We start from the raw sequence: 21,644 nt of genomic DNA, 5'->3' as shown, positions 1-21,644 counted from the left end.
TCCCTCACCAAGGGGATTTCACGCACCACTCACGCTATTTGGTAAACTCTGGTGCTGCGCAAGGTGCAGATGAGCCAGCAGCAAATCCTCAGCCCAGGCCCCTCCAGTGAAAGCAAGCTAGAGAGACGCTGGTGGGGCCTGCTCCTTGCTACGCCTCTTCTGTGCACCTCACAGGATCGGTGATCTCCACGCGGATGTACCTTTACTCTTTCGTTAGCATGCATTGTCTTGCTCACCACACGTTATCCGTTTATCTACATAGAAGATGGAAGACATGAGGCCGGCACTGCCCCTTTCCTAACAGAATTGGGGATAGGAACCAGGGACGTTTTATGATGGCTGTGCCTCACTGCTCTTCTGATAGACGTCTGCTTCAAGGGGCAGACAGATTCCAGATGGTATCACACCAATTGAGGAGGTTATTGATGAGAGGGTGCGGGGGGGGGAGCAGAGAAGCAGAACCAGGAAGTTGAAATGACTTTTCATAGCAGAGCCCATGTTTCTGTCCTCAGTGCTGATAGGTCAAATAATAACACAACAATAATGATTAATAATTTTTAAAAAAACCGAGGCATTGTAACCGGATTACAGGATCCTGAAATCCCAAGGGAGGGTGTGGGGGGAAAGGAGGGAGGATCGTTTTGCTAAGTGATTGCCAGCACTCGAGGGGCAGAGAGGGATGGGAAAACAGGTGCGTGAAACACTGAGCAACCTAACACCATTCAAGCCCCATCCAGACGCCGCCTGCATTGGTTGCCGTCCTTGGCAGATCTGAGCCCACAGGGATGCTGGGGCTGGCAGGATGGGCTCAGTGTTCCTGAACCAGAGGGTGTCAATAGACTGCAGCTGGTAAGGGAGAGAGAAGGGGGGAAAGGAATTGTCATTGGGATTTTTGTTTTATTGTTGTTTTGTTTTCCTTTAAAGGGGGGGGGGGACTGCGGTTTGCCTATAGCGCACAGTCGGGAGGCCTGCATTGCAAAACAACAGCCGCAATACAGGCACAAATCTCCAAAATCTCGCACCGGCTTTTAAACAAACAACAAAATAACGCCCCCACCCCTCCTTCCCAAACCCAAGGTAAAAGAAAATGCTTCATTTGAATCCTCTCTCTCTCTCTCTCTCTCTCTCTCTCTCTTCACAGATAACAAGCCCCAGCCATGCAGTCCTTTCGAGAAAGGTGTGGTTTCCATGGCAACCAGCAGAACTACCAGCAGACTTCACAAGATACATCACGCCTGGAGAATTACAGGCATCAAAGTCAGGCAGGGCCGAACTGCGAGCGTCAGAGGCTGGTGGCGAAGGAGTACTACAGTCAGCAGCAGCTGCCTTACCCAGGGTACGAGAACAGCGCCGCGGAGAAATACCACAGGGGAAATAAGCAATTGCCTGGCCAGCAGCTGCAAGGCCGGCCGGCCTTTTCGAATTATGCAGTCCAAGAGAACAGCCCGTACCCGGCCCGCTATTCTGGGGAGGAGAGCCTGCAGACCTGGGGAGCTCAGCAGCAATCCTTAGCCGGAGGAGTGGCAAAGTATGAGGAAAGCTTGATGAAAAAGAGCCCGGCTCCTGCCGGCAGCAGGCAGTACCACGAGCAAACGGCTCAGCTTCCGTTCCGAACTCATTCCTTGCACCTGCCGCACCAGCCACCGCCGCAGCCGCCTGCCTTGACATATCCCAAGCTGCAAAGGCAGAAGATCCAAAATGACGTCTCCTCACCCATGTCCTTTTCCCAGACCGGCCACTTTACCCAGCACTCCCAGTCCCAGTTCCCAGCATCTTCGACGTACTCCTCCGTCCCCGGAGGGAGCCAGGCAGCTCACTCGTATAAAAGCTGCATCGCGCCCTCCAGCCAACAGCACGAGCGGCCTCTTGGAGGTGCTGCGAACCTGGCATCTGGGCAGCGAGTACAGAACCTGCATGGCTATCAGGCAAACCGAATTAGCTACGACCAGCAGCAGCAGCAACAACAACAACAACAGCAGCAGCCCTTGCAAGGAAGGCATCATGCCCAGGAAACGCTTCACTATCAAAACCTAGCAAAGTACCAACATTATAACCAGCCAGGCCAGACCTATTGCCAGACTGATGCTCCTGTGAGGACACCAGAGCAATATTACCAGACATTTAGTCCTAGCTCAAGTCATTCTCCTGCTCGTTCTGTTGGTAGATCTCCATCCTATAGCTCCACTCCATCTCCTCTGATGCCAAACCTGGAGAATTTCCAATACAGCCAGCAATCTCTCAGCACAGGGTCTTTCCCTGCTGGCATCGCTGACCACAGCCATTTCATGCCTTTATTGAATCCTTCTCCAACAGATGGGACGAGTCCAGATGCTCAGTCCGGGAACTGCAAAAACTTGCAGAAGGAGAAGATCCCTGAAAACCTCCTGTCCGATCTCAGTTTACAAAGTCTAACTGCACTCACCTCGCAAGTCGAGAATATTTCCAACACTGTCCAGCAGCTTCTCCTTTCAAAATCAGCAGTGCCCCAGAAAAAAGGCATCAAAAACCCTCCTAGGACCCCAGAACAGCTAAAAGGCCAACACTGTAGTCCAGAGAGCAGCACATACTCTGCCGAGCAGGTAGGGACCCCCCTGTCGGACCCTCTTAGCACCCCTCAGTCAGTACATGCTGAAGCTCAGGATGCTGATTATCTGAGCGGGTCTGAAGATCAACTAGAGAGAAATTTCCTCTATTGCAGTCAAAGCCGCAGTCCAGCGAGGGTCAACAGCAACTCCAAGGCCAAGCCCGAGTCGGTCTCTACCTGCTCAGTGACTTCTCCAGACGACATGTCCACGAAGTCCGATGATTCTTTCCAGAGTATTCATGCTAACCTGCCCTTGGAAACATTCACCAAGTACATGACCAATGAAAGGGAGTGCCCAAGGCTGCTCCTGAGTGCGCTGTCTCAGGAGGAACTGGCTTCCGAAATCATTGTGCTACAGGACGCTATCAACGAGAAGGCAGACAAAGCCTGGGCCAACTCCCCCGCTTTAAACAAAGACCCTGCAAAATCCCCCTTCCATGTAGAAAATCACAGAACGGGTCTGGACTCAATGGTTAAGAGCACATGGTCCAACCAAGGTGACTCAGGTACCCACACCGAACCCCTGAAATTAAACAAAGCTTCTGGGGGAAACAACAGTAAGGATTTCAGCGAAGAGGTTTATGAGAATGCCCAAGTGGAGTTTACAACAACTGAAACAAAGAATGCTCTTAAAGTCACCAGTTCCCTGGCGTATAATTCCAAACCCAGTATCCCAGCTGCTACTTCCAGTTCTGAGGCCGCCAGTTACAGCTGCTATTCAAACACCACAGCCAACTCAGTGGGTTCCGAAAATGCCATGGAGCATTTTGACTGGCCAGATGAAAGCATCAGTGAATCATGCCTGAGGTGGAAGGAGCTTGGGCCATGTCTACAATCATCAGATCTTTCCAAGGGTTTGTTCCACAGCAAATTGGCTGGGTCTTGCAAAGAGAAAAAAAATGTCTGCTGCATGGATATATGTGATAGTGAACAATCAGCCAAGAATGAACAAGCTGAGGACTTCAGCCAGCAGCAGATGGGGGAGGAAGACACTTTGACGTATGATGAGGCCACCAAAGCAGATAGTGAGAGGTGGCTGGAGGATACCAGGCACTGCTGTTCAGGTGGGGACTTCAGCGAAATCCCGATGATATCATCTCCAGATCTGAAGGAGTCTGATTTGGAACCAGAAGAATATTCATCTCTGTGTGAGCTGGCTAGTTCAGAGCAGAAGTCTGTGATCTACGATACATCCCCACCTAAACCTTCTGAGAATGCTGCGGTGCTCTCCTCCAAGGATGTGCCGGTATCAGCAGAAGAAACTGTAAGCACAGTGGAGAAAGAAGATTCAGCTCCCTCCTCTCGTTTGTCTGGACAGTCTGTTATCCTCTTGGGCCCGGCAGTTGGCACTGAAACCAAGGTGAAAAGTTGGTTTGAATCTTCTCTGCCTCACATAAAACCTGAGGAGGACACAACGGTAGGCGAAAGCATCCTCCAGGAGAAGACAGAGACCGAAACGACCTTGTCCGTCAAGGTAAAGAAGCAAATACTACCGGAAAATTTGCTGGCAAAATCAGAGTCGATCTCGAGGGGCAAGACTCTTCGCAGCAAGAGGGTCCATTCCAGGCTGTCAGAAGGAGAGGAATCCAGCAAACCAATACCAAGCCCGTTCGAAGACATCCAGGCAGCTGGCATGGTGGCCAACACATGTGTAGGGCCAGATGGTCAGATGGAAACAACAAACAAAACTGCCCATGGCCAGACTCCTAGGTTTCCAACTGAAGGCTTGCCAGCTCGGATGTGTACCCGCTCTTTCACTGCCTTGAGTGAGCCCAGGACGCCAGCCCCACTGGAAGGACTGAAGGTGCTGGCCCATCAAGAAAAGTTAGGGAAGAAACCAGTGTGTGGCATGAAGCAGAGAGTTGCTTTCAAAGCCAGGAAACGCACCGGAAGACCGGCCCCAAAAGTTGTTCAAAATCCCAGTGATCCCACTTCTCTCCTGGTCCCAAACTTGATGCAGAACGAGGACTTTATTGGCCAAAAGGCTAAAGGCCTAGAACCCCAAGACGCAGAGGTGAAGGACCAGAGATCCATGATCCTGCGATCTAGGACCAAGACCCAGGAGGTTTACACGAAAAGGAGAAGGGAGAAGAGGACGGCAGATGTCAGGCTCAAAAACTGTAAAACACCCAAGAAGCTCCTTTCAAACAACCATCTACCCCCCACCTTCAAGATCACACCCCCAGGGGGGCCACACAAAGAAGGGAAGGTGGGCAAAAGAATGAAACTCTCCAAATCCGGGCCTGGAACGGGCAGCAAAATGTCTGAGCGGCCGTTGCATTCGCTGAAGAGAAAATCCACCTTCGTGTCCCCTATCCCTACCAAAAAGAGAAATTTAGTTTTAAGAAGCAGCAGCAGCACAAAAGAGGAGAAGCCCGAAGCCTCCCCCAATCTCTTTAAAAGGATGCCATCAACCAAAAAGGCAAGAGCTCAACTGCCCACAAAGAGCTCTTGCGAAGCAGCCTTGACGCCCCCTCCAGCTAAAGAACCCCCCAACGTCTGTATTAAAATCACCTCTCGGGCAGCATTTCAGGGGGCCATGAAGACAAAAGTGCTGCCCCCGAGGAAAGGCAGGGGCCTGAAGCTGGAGGCCATTGTGCAGAAGATCACCTCGCCGAATTTAAAGAAGTTTGCATGCAAAACGGCCGCTGCCACCGCTACTGCACACAGTAATCCTCTGAGCCCTGCCGGCGCAGAGAAGGAGCGGGCCTTAAAGAATGCAAGTGTAACCCCAGCGGTGGGAGAAGCGGGGCCATTAAACCAGGGCATGGCACAAAAGGCTCCTGCCGCTTCAGTAGCAGAGCAATTATGCAGAAATTCGAACAACAGACCCTTAAAAGGAAAACTAATGAACAGTAAGAAACTGTCCTCTGACTGTTTCAAGGGTGAGGCCTATTCATCTCCCGAGACAGCGCAGCACAACGGCAGCAGCATGGCTGCAAAGAGCATCAGCCTGCTGCCCAAGAAGAGGAACCGAAAAGGGAAAGCAGCAGCCTTCAGCGTGGCCAAAAACCCCTTGGACAGGCGGGTGCATCTCGCCCCTGCTCTGCTCCTGACGGCCAGAGAGCGGGCAGGCCCGGGGGACGCGCTGGGGAACGGGGAAGACGGACAACGGGACGGGAAGAAGCCGAAGAGCGAGGACAAAGACTTGGCCAAGAACGAACCCCCCGAGGGGAGAAGCTCCCAGACCCAAACTCGGGTGCAGAAGCAGCGAGCGAACCACTCCAGCTACAATGGCTACTCCAAGAGACAAAGGAAACGGCACACCCGCAGCAAGGCCAAGAACGTGGCCTCCAGGTGTAAAAGCAGGGCGAAGCGGCGGCAGCAGCAGCAGGCCCCGCTGCTTAACCCTGCGGAGCCCGAAATCAGGCTCAAGTACATCTCGTGCAAGCGGCTGCGGGCGGACAGCCGAGCGCCGCCCTTCTCCCCCTACGTGCGGGTGGAGAAGCGCAACGAGTTCACCACCACCTGCACCGTCATCAACTCAGCCGGGGAGGAGGCCAGGCTCCACAAGGAGCAGCAGCCTTCGTCCTCGGCCCAGGCCCTGCTTCCCGGCAGGGCCTCCCTGCAGCCCAAAGCGGCGCTGCCTTTATCTTCCACAATGCACCTGGGCCCAGTGGTGTCCAAGGCCCTCAACGCAGCCTGTCTGGTCTGCTGCCTCTGCCGGAACCCCGCCAATTACAAAGACCTTGGGGATCTCTGCGGGCCGTATTACCCGGAGCACTGCCTGCCGAAAAAGAAATCGAGGCTGAAAGACAAGATTAAAGTGGAGGGGCCGAGCGAAGAGGCTCCCGTGCCTTTGCCGGCAGAGAGAACGCTCAAAACGACAGATAATAATTGTACAACGAGTACAATCAGTGGGAAGCCGCCAAGGCCGGACAGTGCTGCTGACTCAGCGAAACAGGGCGCTCTCCGGTCGAGTTCCAGGGGGATGTTTAGGAAACTACAAAGCTGTTACTGCTGTGATGAGAGGACAGAGGGAGAGGAAGCGGCAGAGAAGCCCAGACGGCACGAGTGCAACAAAGCTGAGTCCCCGTCTCAGGAGCCGGTGGGAGACACGCAGGAGCACTGGGTTCACGAAGCCTGTGCTATATGGACCGCTGGGGTTTACCTGGTTGCAGGGAAGCTGTATGGGCTACAGGAGGCGATAAAGGTGGCTGCTGAAGTGGTAAGAGCCTCTCCTTTAGGCTAAAGGGCCATTTGGAATGTGCACATCCGCTCACCCAGCCCTACACACCCGCCTCCCGTTAGCAAAAGTCCGGGATCGCCCAGATCAGAGAGGGCATGTCAAACCCATGGCTGTGATGGTGCTTGGGGCTGGGTGGGGGGGAGCCTTGCCATAAGATATAAGGATTGTATCCCCCAAACAAGTCTAACCACATTCTTTGCAGTCACTGGCAGGGGAGTCGAGGTGTAGCCCTTTCAGAGGCCATCCTAGGAAAGGAATTCCAGTGCACATGGGGCTGCCTGAGAGGCAGGCTCAGATTTCCAACTCCGGGCGCCTCGCAGTTGTATCCTGCAAGGTGTCGAGCCCCCTCAGCTGGAGCAAAGGGTGCACTGCACCTGACACGATTAGGCCCTCGGGATAGCTAGCGCCCCGCCTAGGCAGGGCGTCCTCCTAAATGCCCCTGCTCTCGGTGCACCCCCGCCCCCCCCCCCCCGGTTTGAATGCAGGAACAAACTGGTAATGCCTTTTCCGGTATTGGACTGAAGGCTAGTGGGACCCTGTCGGGGCTCATAAAATGTTAAGGCCAGACGGGACCATTAGATCATCTGTATCTTGCAGGCCAGAGCATTTTCACCTGGTTACCCTGCACTGAGCCCCAAGACGTGTTGCTGTTCTTCTGGGCTTTTGATGCTCGTCCCGAATAGAGCTTGTTCTCTAGCCGTCCCAACAGAACACAGCCGACTTTCAAATAGGGAAATTAAAAACCCCCATACGGCCCTTTTCACCAGCGAAACGCGGGGCCCTTTTCACCAGCGAAATGCCACGTGCCCTCTGGTGGGAAGCCATTGGAAACCGGAACACCAATTAATGAGCAGCCGTGTCTCTTTAGTATTCATTTGGGGCCACATCCTGCCAACTCCAGTGGGAAGTCAGCCTGGATAATGATTGCAGGGTTTGGCCCTGTATTGGGCTTTCCTGGACGTCCCCAGACTTCACACAGTGTTAATAAATAGAAGAAGAAGATGGAGGGAAAAGGGGATTTAAACGTTCACCAGCTGAGTCTTATTAGGAAGAGCCAATACCTACCTCGTTTTGAGTCAGACACGTGATCCTTACATGCTGCTGTCGACTGGCTCCAAATGGCACCTTAGCATGTTCACCTTCACCTCACCAGCCTCCACTGCTCTGGTTACATACCCGCTGTGCCCCAGGGGCATAGCGAGGTGTGGATGGGCGATGGGCGACAGAACAGTGTCCCGTACCACCCATCCCTTGCACACACAGTAAGCAGCAGCACCCCAGGTACAGTTAGACAACAAGGCGTAACAGTGCGTTAATAAAAAGCCTGAGGAGCAACAATAAAAACCTGCCAATTGTCTTAAGAAATGTTGCTCCCAGGAAATTAAAAAATAATGCACTGGCGTAGATGGGGTTTGTGTGGCGACAGGTATCCTGTAACCACGCCTCAGGCCCGGGCAGAAGCTGAAAACAAGGGGCGAGATTCTCAAAGCATCCAAGTGATGTATTTGCACAAGTCCCATTGACTTTCGGTGAGACACATGCTCCTTTGAAAATCCCACCCAAGATGCCTATTTTGGCCTTAAATTAAATTTTCTTTGTGTGGGAAGGTGACCCTCCATGTTCCCATAAAATTGTGGAGATCAATCACCCGTGGGGACTCTGAGATCTGCTGGAAGCAAACTGTTCCACCTTTACTGCAACCAGCTTGGCTTGCATCTCAGAGGTGCAATGCTAGCTAGGAACAGGGACGGAAGGGGAAATGGGATGAAGAAACAGAAGCTGCCTGGCCAGATTCCACAGTGACGGGCAGAGTAGAGGGCAAAGGGACCCTTCTTCCTTCACTTCTACCCCTTTTCTTTTCTGTGCCGAAAAGATCTAGTGCAAATAAGACGCAGGGGTAATTAACCACTGGGACAGTTTACCTAGGGAATGTGATGGTTTCTCCAGTGCCAATGTGATGGCTGCTCCAAGCCCTTCAATCAATACTTGATGTTTTTCTTTAAAAAAAAAACAAAAAACCCTCTAGCTCCGCCAAAATTGGATGCAGGGGATAGTGGGTGATGTTGTCTGATCTGGGCTATGCAGGAGATCAGATTAAAGGATCATACTGGCCTTTGTTCAGCTGAAAGTCTGTAAATCCATGGTTTTACCAAAACACCAAGTAGTTTGAGGCTGTCAGTGGATATGCCACATTGGACGGTTCTTACAACGTCCCTTAGCCTGGGCCATTTATGCTGTCTGGCGCATTTACACCTATGCCTAAATGCGTCTCCTCATTCGTACACACACCCTTCCACAAGCAGAATAGACAAGCTCAAAAGCACAGTGATTATTAGCTTCTCCGGGCAGGGATCTCTTCCCTGCCCTCTTCTGTGTCTCTGAAGCACCATGCTCAGCAGTGGGGACACTGAACTGGTAATAATTCATCATCAGACCCTGCCGAGCAAAAGAGAGCCAATCAGGGCCAGATCCTCAGCTGGTGTCACTTGGCATAGCTCCATTGACTTCAGTGAAGCTAACCTGATTGATGACAGCCAAGGATCTGGCTCTGAGAGAGCAGAGAAGTATTGCTGGGTGCAGATAATGGTATGTTATAAGGCGTTCTGCTGTGTTTTTACAGCATGTCATTACTGTTATTTAAATAGCTTACTGAACTAATCAGGAACATTTTAAACATCCATTCGCCCTCTATCCCCAGCTGCAAAGCCCCTAAAGGGGTGGGTCTGTAGAAATTGCTCAGCCTTTCCTCATCTTGGACCCTCATTCACCTGCACCTTGCACTTGTACTGTTGTAAGCGATGTACCTGGGAATTGCTGAGTCCCAGGACAGGGGAGAGGCAAAGGGCCAATTCTGCTCTCAAGCTCTGCTGTTGAGCAGGCAGGCATGAGTGAGCAGATATAGCCCGAGGATATGCTAACGCAGTGAACCCCATGTCATGGCTAGGAACTGGGATCAGGTAGCATGAGGAGGGTAGATCCAAACAGTCAATTCCCTGCAGTTCCAGGGTTTTAATCTTCCCCTTCTGGGCTCAGCTCCTCTTGCATCCTCCCCTCTGGGCCTCTGCAGGTTGCACAGGGCAAGGTGCCCTCTCTCTCCTGACCCTTCCACCTTCAGGTCCCTGGCTGGGTGTTCTCCAGCACTGCCGTTTGATGCTGTGCAGCATACACAGACTCCAAGTTGTACCAGGCCTTGTAAGGGACAGCTCGTGTTCCCAGAATGGTTCAGAAAGAGGACGACACCCAAAATCCATATACGTTTCGCACGCAGCGCAGGGTGAGCTGGAGACTGGAGCACATGAAGAGCTGGGATTCTAGACCCAGCTCTGTCTCTGACTCATTGGGCGGCCTTGGACAGGTCACGCCACCTGTGGGTGCCTCTGTAAAATGGATATGACGACACTTACCTAGCCCACAAGGGGGTTGTGAGGATTAATGAATATTTGGGAACCACTTTGAGATCCTCTGGTGGAAGGCACCAGGAGGGCAGAGTATTTTGACTGTTCTACATCAAGCAAGTTCATTGGGCAGTCACGGAAGAGTGTTTTGTCCCACTGCAATAAGAGGAGTTGCCCCCCCCGACACACAGTCGGGTTGCATTAGCCCCACCCCATCCCAACACCCCACTGGGCTAATGCCCTTTTAGAACATAAATGGTTGCCACAGCCTCTGAGCATTCAAATTTGGGTCTGGTTACTGGGGTTCTTTGGCCTGCAATTCTGGGTACGGTCAACGGAAATGGGGTGGTTAACAAAACCCACTGGTAGGCCTTGGAGAGGACAGGTTAAAGGCTGTGTCCATTCCACAGGCTCACCAGTTAGTGGTTGTGGTAACTGAGACAGAATTCTTGAACTGGAGTGGGTAGAAAAGAGGCAGGAGTGCTATCCCAGGGACAGTGGGAGCAATGGAAGCATGCTCTGTTGCCAAATCCCCAGTAGAATAAGGGTTACACCTCATCGTCATGGGGAAGTGAATGAGTTTGGTAAAGCTATTAGGGCTCAACCAGGCTTTGTGGGGCTGAGGAATGAACAGGGTAAATCTGAACCTGATGGGGATGTGAAACTGGCAGCTTTTCCTGGCCATTCCATGGCTGCCAGGGGACTAGCTAGTTGCTGTATCTGGGATTTACTTCGCTGGACCTCACTGGATTCTCTCTCTCTTTTTCCCCCCGCCTCACTGGTGGATTTAAAGAGATGCTCTAGTTGCCAACAAGCAGGAGCAACCATTGGGTGCTGCCACAAGGGATGTGCCCAAACCTATCATTACGCATGTGCCATCGACACAGGTAAGGCTTGTTTAGGAGAGGAGGGATTTGGGTCAAGAGGGCTTGAAGGACCTCAACTTCCTGCTCCTGAGGGTTCGGTTGCTCCTGGCACGATTCCCGAGTCCCATGCATGAGGATAGTCATACAAGATGGGAATAAGCCTCCATTGTGGCTGGCTCAGAGACGCCTTTTCTGAGCGTTAACGCTCCATGTGATTTGGGGGTTCATAAACGAGAGGCACCAGCGCATTGCACCCAGCTTTGTGTGTGCTCCCCAATGCACTTCAGACTTGGCCCTCCGCCTCTGAGTTCCCTCAGCAGGTCGCCAACGCACCACCAATTCTGACCAGTGCGCCTCCTATTCGAGGCCTAGTCCCCCCTTCACAGGAACCACAGCTGGTCTAATTAGTTAGTATTATATCATGTGCTTGATCATTCACAGGGTGGCACTATGTGGTTAGAACGGGGGCTGGGAGTCAGGTCTCCTGCATTCTCCTCCTGCCTCTGCCGTAGATATGTTGTAAGTCCTTGGGCAAGTTACTCAGTCTCACTGGGTTTTAGCTTCCCCCTTTGTGAAAGGGTGTAATGGTACCTCCCACTCATTCTCGGTGCCAGAGTTACTGGTGATCTGTATCGGGAAGGCTCCAAGAAGGGAAAAGTCTTTTTAATAGGCCAGGACCAAGGGTGTTATTGTCTGCTTGCCCCTGCAATCGATTTTGTTATCACCAAGTGTCAGTTTGCCATGCACGTGCACCAGAGGGATGGGACGGTATTTATGTGGCAGTCAAAAACCACTGACATAGTCTTAAAAGTAATTGCAGCATGGCACCGCGGGCACTTTGCCACGGCCAGTCTTGGAACCTCACTCAGAAAGGCAGGGTGAGAAAGGCAAGAAGGAATGAAGGGTGAGAGTGAAAGGAAGAGAGCTGTGCGGGGTGCTGGGCTGAGGGGGGCACTTCTGATCCCATCCCTGCCATCCACTCACTGGGGGACTGGGTTGAGTCCCGGCCATATGTGGTGTCTCAGTTTATCCATGGGGGTGAGGACCCCGCTGCACAGTGATGTTGTGGGCAGTAAGCAGTTAAGGTAAAAGGGGCCAGAGTCAGCCCTGTAGATCTCTGCAGGAATCCCAGGGTGGGGCCTGGTGTTGGGAAAGCGTTTTCAAATCAAAGCAGCCGCAGGTGTTATTCCCCATCCCCTGTCTCTCTGTGTCCCATCCTCCTGGCGGCCTCGCCAGGAAGCTGTCTAGCTGGAGGAGGCTGTGAGCAGCCCCAGCCTCTTTTACAGCTTGCACTGCGGTAATGTCAGCCTCGCAGACATCCACTGGTACTGGTAGCTTTCCCGCAGAGAGGAGAGGCCTGGAAGAGCTGCCAGCCCTGTTCCCAGCTAGTGCCAGCTCCCCCAGCAGTCACCCAGGCACATGTGCCAGACTGGGATGGGGCGGGACCATCTCCACCGAGCAAGATCTCCCCAGACTTGAGCCTCTGGACGGCCTGCATCAAATCCCGCTCAAGCCTCCAGGGGAATAAGTTTGGCCAGTCTCAGCTTAGCCCTTTGGCAGAAACATGGCCACATGAAACCTCACTGCTCATTTAGCGCAGCGAAGTGCGGTTGGCAGGAGAGACCCGAGCTTGGGGCTGAGGGTCAATGGCGGGACTGGGGGAGCAGAGCAGAGCCTGGTTCCAGGGCTTCAAGAGTAGGTCCAAGCTGAGGAGCTGAGGCAGAGCTCTGTGGGTGCTGCAGGTCCAGGCTGAGGAGTCCTGGGTGAGCCGTGGGGGGGCCTGGCACAGCTCCTGCCGGGCTTGGCTGACGTAACCCAGGCTTCCCATCAGCCAGGAGCGGCCCCTCTGGCTGCTTGAGGAGGAGCAGTTATGGACACTAGAGTGAGTCCCATTCAGTCCTCTCCACTGCAGGACAATGCCTGTGAGAAAGGGGAAATCAGCAGGGGTAGGGAGAAGGCTTCACAGCTCCACCACTGCCTCCAGCTCAGAGAACTCAGCCCGTGGCTAATGGTGGGTGGAAGTGGGTCGTTGTGGGACGCTGGGGGGGACACACAGCTGCCTCACCCGCACCCTCTAAAGTAGGGCTCTCCTTTCCGTTCGCAGGTTGCTTATTAACTGAAGAGAACTTCTCTCTGAAATGTCCCAAACATAAGGTGAGTCCAGAGCCCCCCACCCAGGAATCTGTCCTCTCTTCCTGGCTTCCCTGGCCACAGCCCCTGCAATTCTGTGTGTTCCCCTGAACAGCTCCCATCCCAGCAGGCTGAGGGGGGCGGGTGCTGGCTAAGGTAGCCCCGTGGCCGCCCTCCCAGCCCAGGGCCAGCCCTATGGAGCAGAAATCAATCCCAATGGCCTGCCTATCCCGCCCGGCCTCCAAGCCACCTCTGCACTCTGGCCGTGTCACCATCCTCTCCTGCCCTCAAATCTCAGCTCCCTCTGAAGCCTATTTATCCTGCTCTGTTGGCTTCAGCCTCTGGAACGACAACTCGTCCCAGACGTCTGTTGCCCTCCTGGGAAAACGCACCCCCTGATTTCCCTTCCAGCTCCCAGAGAAACCGCATCAAGCTGCCTCTAGATTCCTGCTCCGCCGGCGGCCTGAGCTGTTTGCGCCTGTTGGCATTTTGCCTGGCATAAGCAGGCAGGGAACAAAGTGAGGTTGAAGCGGGAGCGTTGGAGGGGAAGAGGTGGGCGGTGGGGGGGGGAGGGGGAGTGTCGCTGCTGCTGCCACCACCTCCCCACAAAGCAACAGGAGAAGGGCTGGGACAAAGGGCTTTGTCCTCCCTCAGGAACTTGTTTCCAAATGCTGACCAGGGGCCCGATAATTTAATCAGCGGTAAAAGCACTTCCTGCCTCTCTTCTTCCCCAGCTACAGCATGTGCACCTTATTACAGCCAATCAGACTGGAGGTCAGGGCTGCGCAACCAGGATCCAGACTGGGAACATGCCCACAGCTTGGGGGTTGAGTGTTTGGATCGGGGTGGGGGTGCGGGGGCAGGTTGGGCCAGGCCCTGCTGTCATTTATAATCCGGTCAGGACAAGACCGGGCAAGTCATCACCAGCTGGTCTGATGAGTGGGAAGAAATGTACAGATGGGTAGGGTAACTGCTCTGGGCACCCACGTGCCTTGCTGATGCCCAGGGAGGGAAGCCAGGGGCTGTGGCCCTGGGGGGAATGCACAGCACCCCGTAGACGAATGGGCTCCCACTAGCAGATTTGTTAAACTGAAGTTGCAGAGTGTATAGCTGAGGCTGGAGGGACAGGCCTTGCAAGGCAGTTCCTCTGGTTCAGGACCAGTGGCGAAGAGGACACCTGTCCCAGCGTGGGAAGGACAGGACGGCAGCGGGGGGAGGTGCACGTGTCCCTTTCTCTGGAAGACTCTGAAGGGAAAGGGAGGTTGGGGAGGGCAGGATACCAGCGTGGCACTGAATCCAAAGGGACAAGCCAGAGGAGGGCAGGTTGCTGAGAGATGAGTCTTGCTGCCCCCGGTGGTGGCTGTTCTGTGTGTCGAGCTGACGGGCAGCAGATACAGGCCTGCAGCCTGGCTGGAGCGTGCTGTCATTTTGCCCTGTGCCCAGCGCAGGCGAGCAGTGCCAGGCGCAGGGTGAACCCAGGGAGTCCTCGAGCTGTCAGCAGCCACCTCCGGCTGCCTCATGCCCACTGTTCCCTGCGTGCTGGCAAAGCCAGGCCTGGAATTCAGCCCGCTCAGCCGGAAGGCGACACCATTCCCCCTCCTCCTTGGAGGGGCTGGGCCCCCCAAAGCAGCAAGTTAACCTTTTGGCTGCCAATCCATTAACCCGTTCGGCTTCTTTTGCAGAGGCAGCTGTTATAATCCATCTGCCGGGAAGTCGCCCCTCCGCCAGGCCCAGGTCACCGCAGAGGCTCCTTGGTGCTTGTCTCACCGGTGGCTGCCAACGACAAGACCCCACAGGGAAAGGCAAGGACGGAAGTGCAGAATGTATCCATCTGCATCCATTCCCCCGTGCAATAGTGTTTCCCTGGGACGGGGGAGAACCCAGAATACAGGCCAGGTGGGAAGCCAGTTCCAGGTTCTGCTTCTACCCTTCTGCTCCCTGCAACACGCTACCAGAGCCATTCTGGATGGGCATGGAGATCTAGCTCCAGGGTCTTCTTGGAACTCTATCCAGAGCCATTCCAGGTGGGCACGTAAAAGCATTTCCACGTTTTTCTCCTTCCCCCTCTGAACTCTACCCCGGAGCCAGTGGGCAAAGAAATCCAGTTCCAGGTTTTTCCTCCTCTCCCCTTTAGGACCTGTAACTGACACTGATAGTAACATCTTTCACCTGGGACAAGGCCCCAGGTAAATCCCGGCCTGGAGCATTTTCAGCACCTCCCCTTGAAGTGGATTCTGGGTATACCTGCTGCGGTGGGACTCCCTTGACCAGAGAACGAAGGCGGCGTGTGGATGGTGGCTTCTCTGACCCGGTCCCAGATGATGCAAATAACAAAACCCATGGCAAATACAGACTATGTTTCAGAACTACATTAGCTGCACAGGGGTGGGGGTGGGGGTGGGCTGGGGCGGGGTGGGAGTACAGTGTAAAAGGGTTACTGACGATGTTGTCTTACTCTGGAACAGCTGGACTATGAGAGCTTTCCAGTCCTCCATATCTCACTCTGATCTGATCTGAGATGTTGCCTTCAGCAAACCTCATGGTGTCTGTCTGTATATATGTGCTCGACATGAGAAAAAAAATGGCCTGATGTTTGAAACAACACTTTGCTCTTTTGGTTTGGTTTTTCATTTGCAGCCCCGGTCCCCTGCTGTGAGCCCCGGGGATGGGGCGCGGGGGCAGGCGGGGGCCGACTGGCAGAGGCTGCTGCGGGAGACGCTGGGGGGCGGATGTTGGTGTGTGCATGGGGAGGCGGAAACGCGGTTTCGGCCCTCGGAGGTTCCCCTGCTGCAGCCACACTGAAGGCTGAGCTGAGTTTCTGGATGGGAAAAGGGAGTTTAACTCATTAGAATGATCTCAACCCCACCTTCCTGTGTTGTCTCTGGGCCTTCAGTGCCTCCCTCCTGCCCTCGCTCCCTCTGGACGGGACTTGTGTACTGGGGTGTGCCGCTCTAGGGGGAGCCCTGTACGCACCCACAGCAGCTCAGGCAGGGAGTGACAAGCAATACTTCTCCATTAGACCAGTCCGGACCCTGCCCTGGCTGCTGGCTTCAGCAACCCGGCACGCCATTCTTCCCTCTGTACCCAATGCTGCCTGCTGCTGCTGTGTGCCCTGCAAGAGTCCCAATCCCTCCCTCCTCCCCCGCCATGTGTGCTGGGGAGCTTTATGGGGGCCCTTTCCCCGCTGCTTGGGCTAGATAAGAGTGCGTCCTTGTCATAACCAGGAACCACAGAGTGACCAAGGTGCTGGCAGCTGGGTTTTAAGGAGCAGATGTGGATTTTGGTGCTAGTCCTCGTCACCCTGCTGGGCAGGGATTTGTCAGATCTCACCCTCTCCGCAGGGTTGGCCTGGCTTGGTACACGGCTGAGAGGCCATCTATACCCACCCAGCACCCTGCCCTGTGGGTCACACCAGGGCCAAGCTCCCATCTCTCCGGAGTGCTGAAAACTGGACTTCTGGGCCACTCGGACCCCTCCAGCATTTTTCACAACAGCCGCCCCTTGTGCCCCGGCGCTGGCAGGAGTTCTGGTGGGTGAAGGGACTCCCTCACCGTACCCTGTGATGAGCTGTCAGCGGAGCAGACAGTGCAGTCGTTGAGCAGCTCTAGTCTGAGCCGGCCCAAACAGCCGCTGGCGTGCTCTTAGAAACAGTCCCATGTGGCAGGAGAGGTGATGGGGTATGCAGTGCCCTCTCTCGTTGCTGGGCTGGGTGACCCCCGGGGCTGGCTAAGTGGCTCCAGCTGGAGGCGGCTGGGGCTGGAAGCAATTCTAGCTTTGCTCCTGTCCTTTTTTTTTAAAACAAGTGAGTCCTGAACTCGCATATGCCCAACCAGGCGACCTTCGAGCGCCCCTCGTTAGAATCGCCCTCGGTGAGCAGCCCGCAATCATTTAGAGCTGTAAGAATTTACCAGCCCCTTCCACTATGCACACACACTTCCCCGCCCCATTAAATGGGCATACAGGTGCCCCGTATCTTTTGTTCCCCAGCATTGCTGGTTGCTGAGACACTTGTGTAACCATGACCTAGCCCCTTTGCCACTTAGCTGATTCACTCCATGATGTCACAGCCCATTCTTTGTTCTTGCGGGAATGCTGTCTCCATCACAGAGGCTGGAGGGATAGTAAATGGATTGGGCTGAACGGACAGAAACAGCCCACTAGCGCAGAACTAGATCTTTCCAGCCCTTGGGTGTGTTGGCCCATTGACACCAATGAGAAGCCCTCCGGGAGATTTCCAAAATCAAATCCATGATAGTCAGAAACGTAGGGACACGAACTAGAGCCGCACGCACAGTTTAAAGGGGTCAAAGGCAGTTTGGGTTGGTATTTGTCCGAGTGTGTTGGATGGCATCTTGGCCATACTGACGTACACCAGAAGGAATGAGCCCGTCTGAAAATGAATTGCCGTAGAACCTCAGAGTTACGAACGCCGGAGTAATGAACTGACCAGGCAACCACCCACCTCCTTTGGAAGCGGAAGTACACAATCAGGCCGCAACTGAGACAAAACAAAAAAGCAACTCCAGTGCATTGCTGTGTTAAACGTAAACTACTCAAAAACTAAAGGGAAAACGGCATTTGTCTTCTGCATAGTGAAGTTTCAAAGCTCTATTCTGTCACTTCAGTTGTAAACATTGGAAAGAACAACCAGAACGTTTTGTTCCAACTTACAAACATTTCAGAGTTATGAACACCCTCTGTTCCTGCTGCGTTTGTAACGCTGAGGTTCTACTTACGTACATATAGAAATGATAGCTGTTTAACATCACACTCGGGTTGGAATCACACATGGTTGGATGTGAGCAACGACAACCCCCTCCCGCAGCCTAAGCAGTTGTTGCATTGCGCCAGACAAGAATCTGGACCCCTCCCCAACCAGGGCCATGCCCAAGCAAAGCCAATTCACTCATTGTAACCTGTCTGGTGGTAGTACTGTGCGCGTTTCATGCTGCCATGCTTGGCTCGCCATCTCACCACCACTGACGTCACCCTCAATGTTTGCTGGCCGAGAAATGTCTGTTGTTTCAGAAGCTTGCCATGGGCCATGGGAAAAAAAAAACTATCTGTGTCCCTGGCACCATTGCCTGAAATCCTGGCTATTTTTAGTGGCATCTTGTACATATGACTGTAAAATGGTAAATCGTGTGTATTATATATTGCCTCATTATATAGTGTATATATATGTATACATATACATATATATAATATATATGAAGACTGTAAATGTTCAGACTAGTGTACTTATTAGTATATTGCTTCACACTGAAGATTGTGTGTAACAAGCTGTTTCTAAAAGATGTTTATTTTCCTTAAGAGTAAAAAACAGGTCATTGCATTCAGAACGTCAATAAAGATACAACAATTGTTTTGGAAGTATGTGGACGTCCAGTCGTAGCCTGTGTTTCTCCCGCCGACCCTCCTCCCCTGGCAGCAGCTGAGGAAGAGAATGCAGGTTGCAACAGTGATTTCCCACGGGGCCTTTTGGTCCAGCTTCTGGGCTTGGAGCCCCTTCCCGCATCTGCCCCAGTGTCCCCTCAGGTCTCTTCCTGCCAACACTGCCAGCCGTGTCTGGCCAGGTATCATTAGCTCATGCAGACACTGCCCTGCCATGGTAGTCCCCCCGTGCTAGGGGGGAGCCCCAGAGCCACCATGCAGGCTGCCTCCAGACCCCCTCTGCCATCTGCTGCTATGAACTCGCACGGCCTAATGGCTGGGGGAAGCTGGCCTTTCGTACCATCTCCAGCCTTGCTCACAGCTGCGGAGCCTCACTGGCCAGAGATGCTGAGCCACATCCTCTGCTGGTTTTGCTTGCGGTGGCATCGCGGCCCGACGGGGCTGGCCACGTACCAGTCACTGTCAGAGCCTGGGCTGCCGGGTCACCCCCCCCCTCCCCACGTTGCCCCCTCCTGGCTGCTGGGTTGGCAGGGGGTATCCTGCTGCTCCTGGGCATCACTGCTGTACCTCACACGGTGTTGGAAACAGCTCCCCTGAGGTCCCAGCGCTGCCAGATCTGGTCTGGTTGCCCTAACTGGGCAGGGTCATGCAGCAGGCGGGCCAGTGCAAGATGCCAAGTGGATTGGGGGCAGGTGGGAAGTAACGGGCTGGAGAGCCAGTGTGGAGAGTGATGCCCCCTGGTGGGGGGATCTATGTGCCACACCGGAGCACTCGGCACTGACAGAATTAGCGGAGCGGCAGGGAGGCCCCATTGCACCAGGCGCTGCACAGGCACAGGCCCAGGCCCTGCTGGGCCACTCCACCGCGGTGCCAGCCAGAGTCCTGCCCCCCCCCCGCCCTCCGCAAAGCATCAGCCCAGCTGAAGCCTGATAGGCCCCCCCACATTGGTGCCGCTGGGCACATGGGGCAGGCGCCTGCCTACAGTGGCCTGAGGGTCACGTAAACCCCCATCCCATAGGCTGGCGGGGGGTATAATCCCACACCACAAGCAGGCAGCCAGGCTCTTGATGTTGGGCTGCACCTGCAGGGCCCATGCCCGTGGCGCCACTTTCCTGTCTGGGTAGAGGCAGGGAGCCCATTCCCCCATGCCCAGTCCCTGGGGCCTGCAGGCTGAGAGGCAGCCCCAGCCCTGTGATGCTGGGCTGGAGTGCAGGGTAGGGAGGGGGTGTGTTTGTATGTGTGTGTTTGTGCGTGTGTGCACATGCATGGGGCAGAGCCAAAGCATTGGCTCAACTGCCAGCACTGCCGTGTGCAGGTGCCACTCAGTGCCCGTGGTGCTCCTGCAGTTACACAAACCAACAGCGTCTCGTGGGTCCTACGGGATGGGTGGGTGGGGCGTGGGTGAGCCGACTAGGCCCTTTTAGCCATGCCCAGCCCCCCTGCCCGCTGTGGGAGTGTCTCCTAACCTGGCCTTGGCCACAGCCACCCCTAAACAGCTCACACAAAGGGGCTGCCACCACTTCCTGGGGCCCGAACCCAGAGTCTAATAAGCTCCTGCTCCCCCGGCTCAGTGCTGCTGCCCTGGGACCACCTCGCCCGACGCGCTCCAGCATTGCGCCCCCCCCCCCCCCCATCTAACATTGCTCAGCCAATTCGTGCCAGAGCCTCTGGCAGAAACCTGGTGCTGCAGCCCTTGCGGGGGGGTGTTGCACGGTTTTTCTCTGCCCACCTTGGGTGTGCCCCGGTGAAGTGGTCAGGGCTGGCCGAGTCTCTGCGCCAAGGGGCAGGTCCAGGCTGAGGGGTGACGGTTCGGGGCACTCAGCTCCAGGCCGGGGTGGGGGTGGGGGCGGTAGGGTAGGGCAGCAGTAGAGCCGGCCAAGCGGGGAAGGGCGTCCGGTATCAAACATCCATCTGAGCCCCAGCTTAGCTCATATGGATGAGGCTCATACTGGGGTGAAGTGCCCCCCCTCCCGCTGGAAGACCCTGTCCCTGATGGGGAGTGGATGAGGGGGGCCAGCGTGCTCCCTCCCTGCTGAGGGGATAGCACTACACTGGGCCTGGCTCCTCTCAGCCCTCCTGCACTGGGACACAGACCACAACCACATTCCCCCCCCCCGTCCCATGCCTGGGGGGGTCAGCCTCCTCCTAGCATCACACGCCCTCCTGGCCTGGCCTAGGCTGCTCTGCCGGGTGCTGATGGCCTGGGGCCCAGCCACAACACAGCAAAAGGTCCAACTCTGAGCCACCCTACAGGACTCTGATCCTTGGGGCAAGTGCTGGGCTGGTGCCAGCCCCTGGCTGTCCTGTAATGATGCCTTGGCCTCCCCTCTCCCCATCACCGCCCTGCCCCAGGAGGAATCCATGCCACTGGCCTCCCCCTGTGCCTCACAGGTAGACCCCCTGTGCCACAGCACGTTTCTCCTGCCCTAACCAGGGAAACTGAGGCCCAGCAATGGGGAGTGATGCCCCCGTCGGTCATGCAGGCAGGCAATAGAACCCAGGAGTCCTGGCCTGCCCAAGACCTTTTTCCCAGCGGGAGGCGGGTGGAATAGGACCATGGTGACTCTACTTGGAACCAGCTCGGGGGGTCTGGAAACCCCTCCCCTAAAGCCGAGCAGCTCCTCTAGGCTCTCCCAGGCTGCTGGCTCTCAGGGCACCACATAGTCTGTGATGGGAGCCAGCTGGGACAGGCTGTGCTCTGGGGGACGCTGTGCAGAGCAAGCTAGGAAGCCAGGCAAAGGGAGCAGGGTCGGCCTGTGTTCAGCTGAAATGTGGGGGCAGAGATGGGGTCCCCCAATTTCTGCAGCAAGAGGGGCCATATTGGCAATCAGCACTTGGGAATTGACACTCACATTGCATCCCGCCGGGCACGCGGTGGGATTTGGCCCGAGATTTCCATGGCAACGTGAAAAGGCCGAATGCTCCAGTGCTGGGGGGGGGGGGGGGGGGGGGGCTACGAGTGCAGGAGCAGGAGCAGGCCCTGGCTGGCCAGAGCCCTGGGAACTGCTGCCCTGAGCCATGGGCACAGGGACTTCCTGGGAGGGTCCATGCTCTTGCCCCTCCAGGAGAGGCCCAGGCCAGACAAC

General features: G+C 55.0%; 1 protein-coding gene across 3 annotated transcripts in view; it reads left to right on the top strand.

Annotated features, from left to right (window-relative positions):
- RAI1 (retinoic acid induced 1) overlaps nt 1-18,540 on the top strand; it is a 135,765-nt gene extending 117,225 nt beyond the window's left edge. For 2 of the 3 annotated variants that reach the window (XM_038420251.2, XM_043493257.1), the window contains 4 exons: nt 1,142-6,752; nt 10,962-11,055; nt 13,139-13,188; nt 14,847-18,540. In XM_038420251.2, the coding sequence (XP_038276179.1) occupies nt 1,158-6,752; nt 10,962-11,055; nt 13,139-13,188; nt 14,847-14,861 (5,754 nt within the window). In that variant the 5' untranslated portion in view covers nt 1,142-1,157 and the 3' untranslated portion in view covers nt 14,862-18,540. The remainder of the gene's footprint in view (nt 1-1,141; nt 6,753-10,961; nt 11,056-13,138; nt 13,189-14,846) is intronic. The other variant, XR_006274532.1, reaches the window with a different exon arrangement.
- The last annotated feature ends 3,104 nt before the right edge of the window (nt 18,541-21,644 follow it).

The sequence above is a fragment of the Dermochelys coriacea genome, chromosome 10 (assembly GCF_009764565.3).
Source record: "Dermochelys coriacea isolate rDerCor1 chromosome 10, rDerCor1.pri.v4, whole genome shotgun sequence".
Taxonomy (NCBI): domain Eukaryota; kingdom Metazoa; phylum Chordata; order Testudines; family Dermochelyidae; genus Dermochelys; species Dermochelys coriacea.
This window is presented reverse-complemented; position numbering and strand designations above follow the sequence as displayed.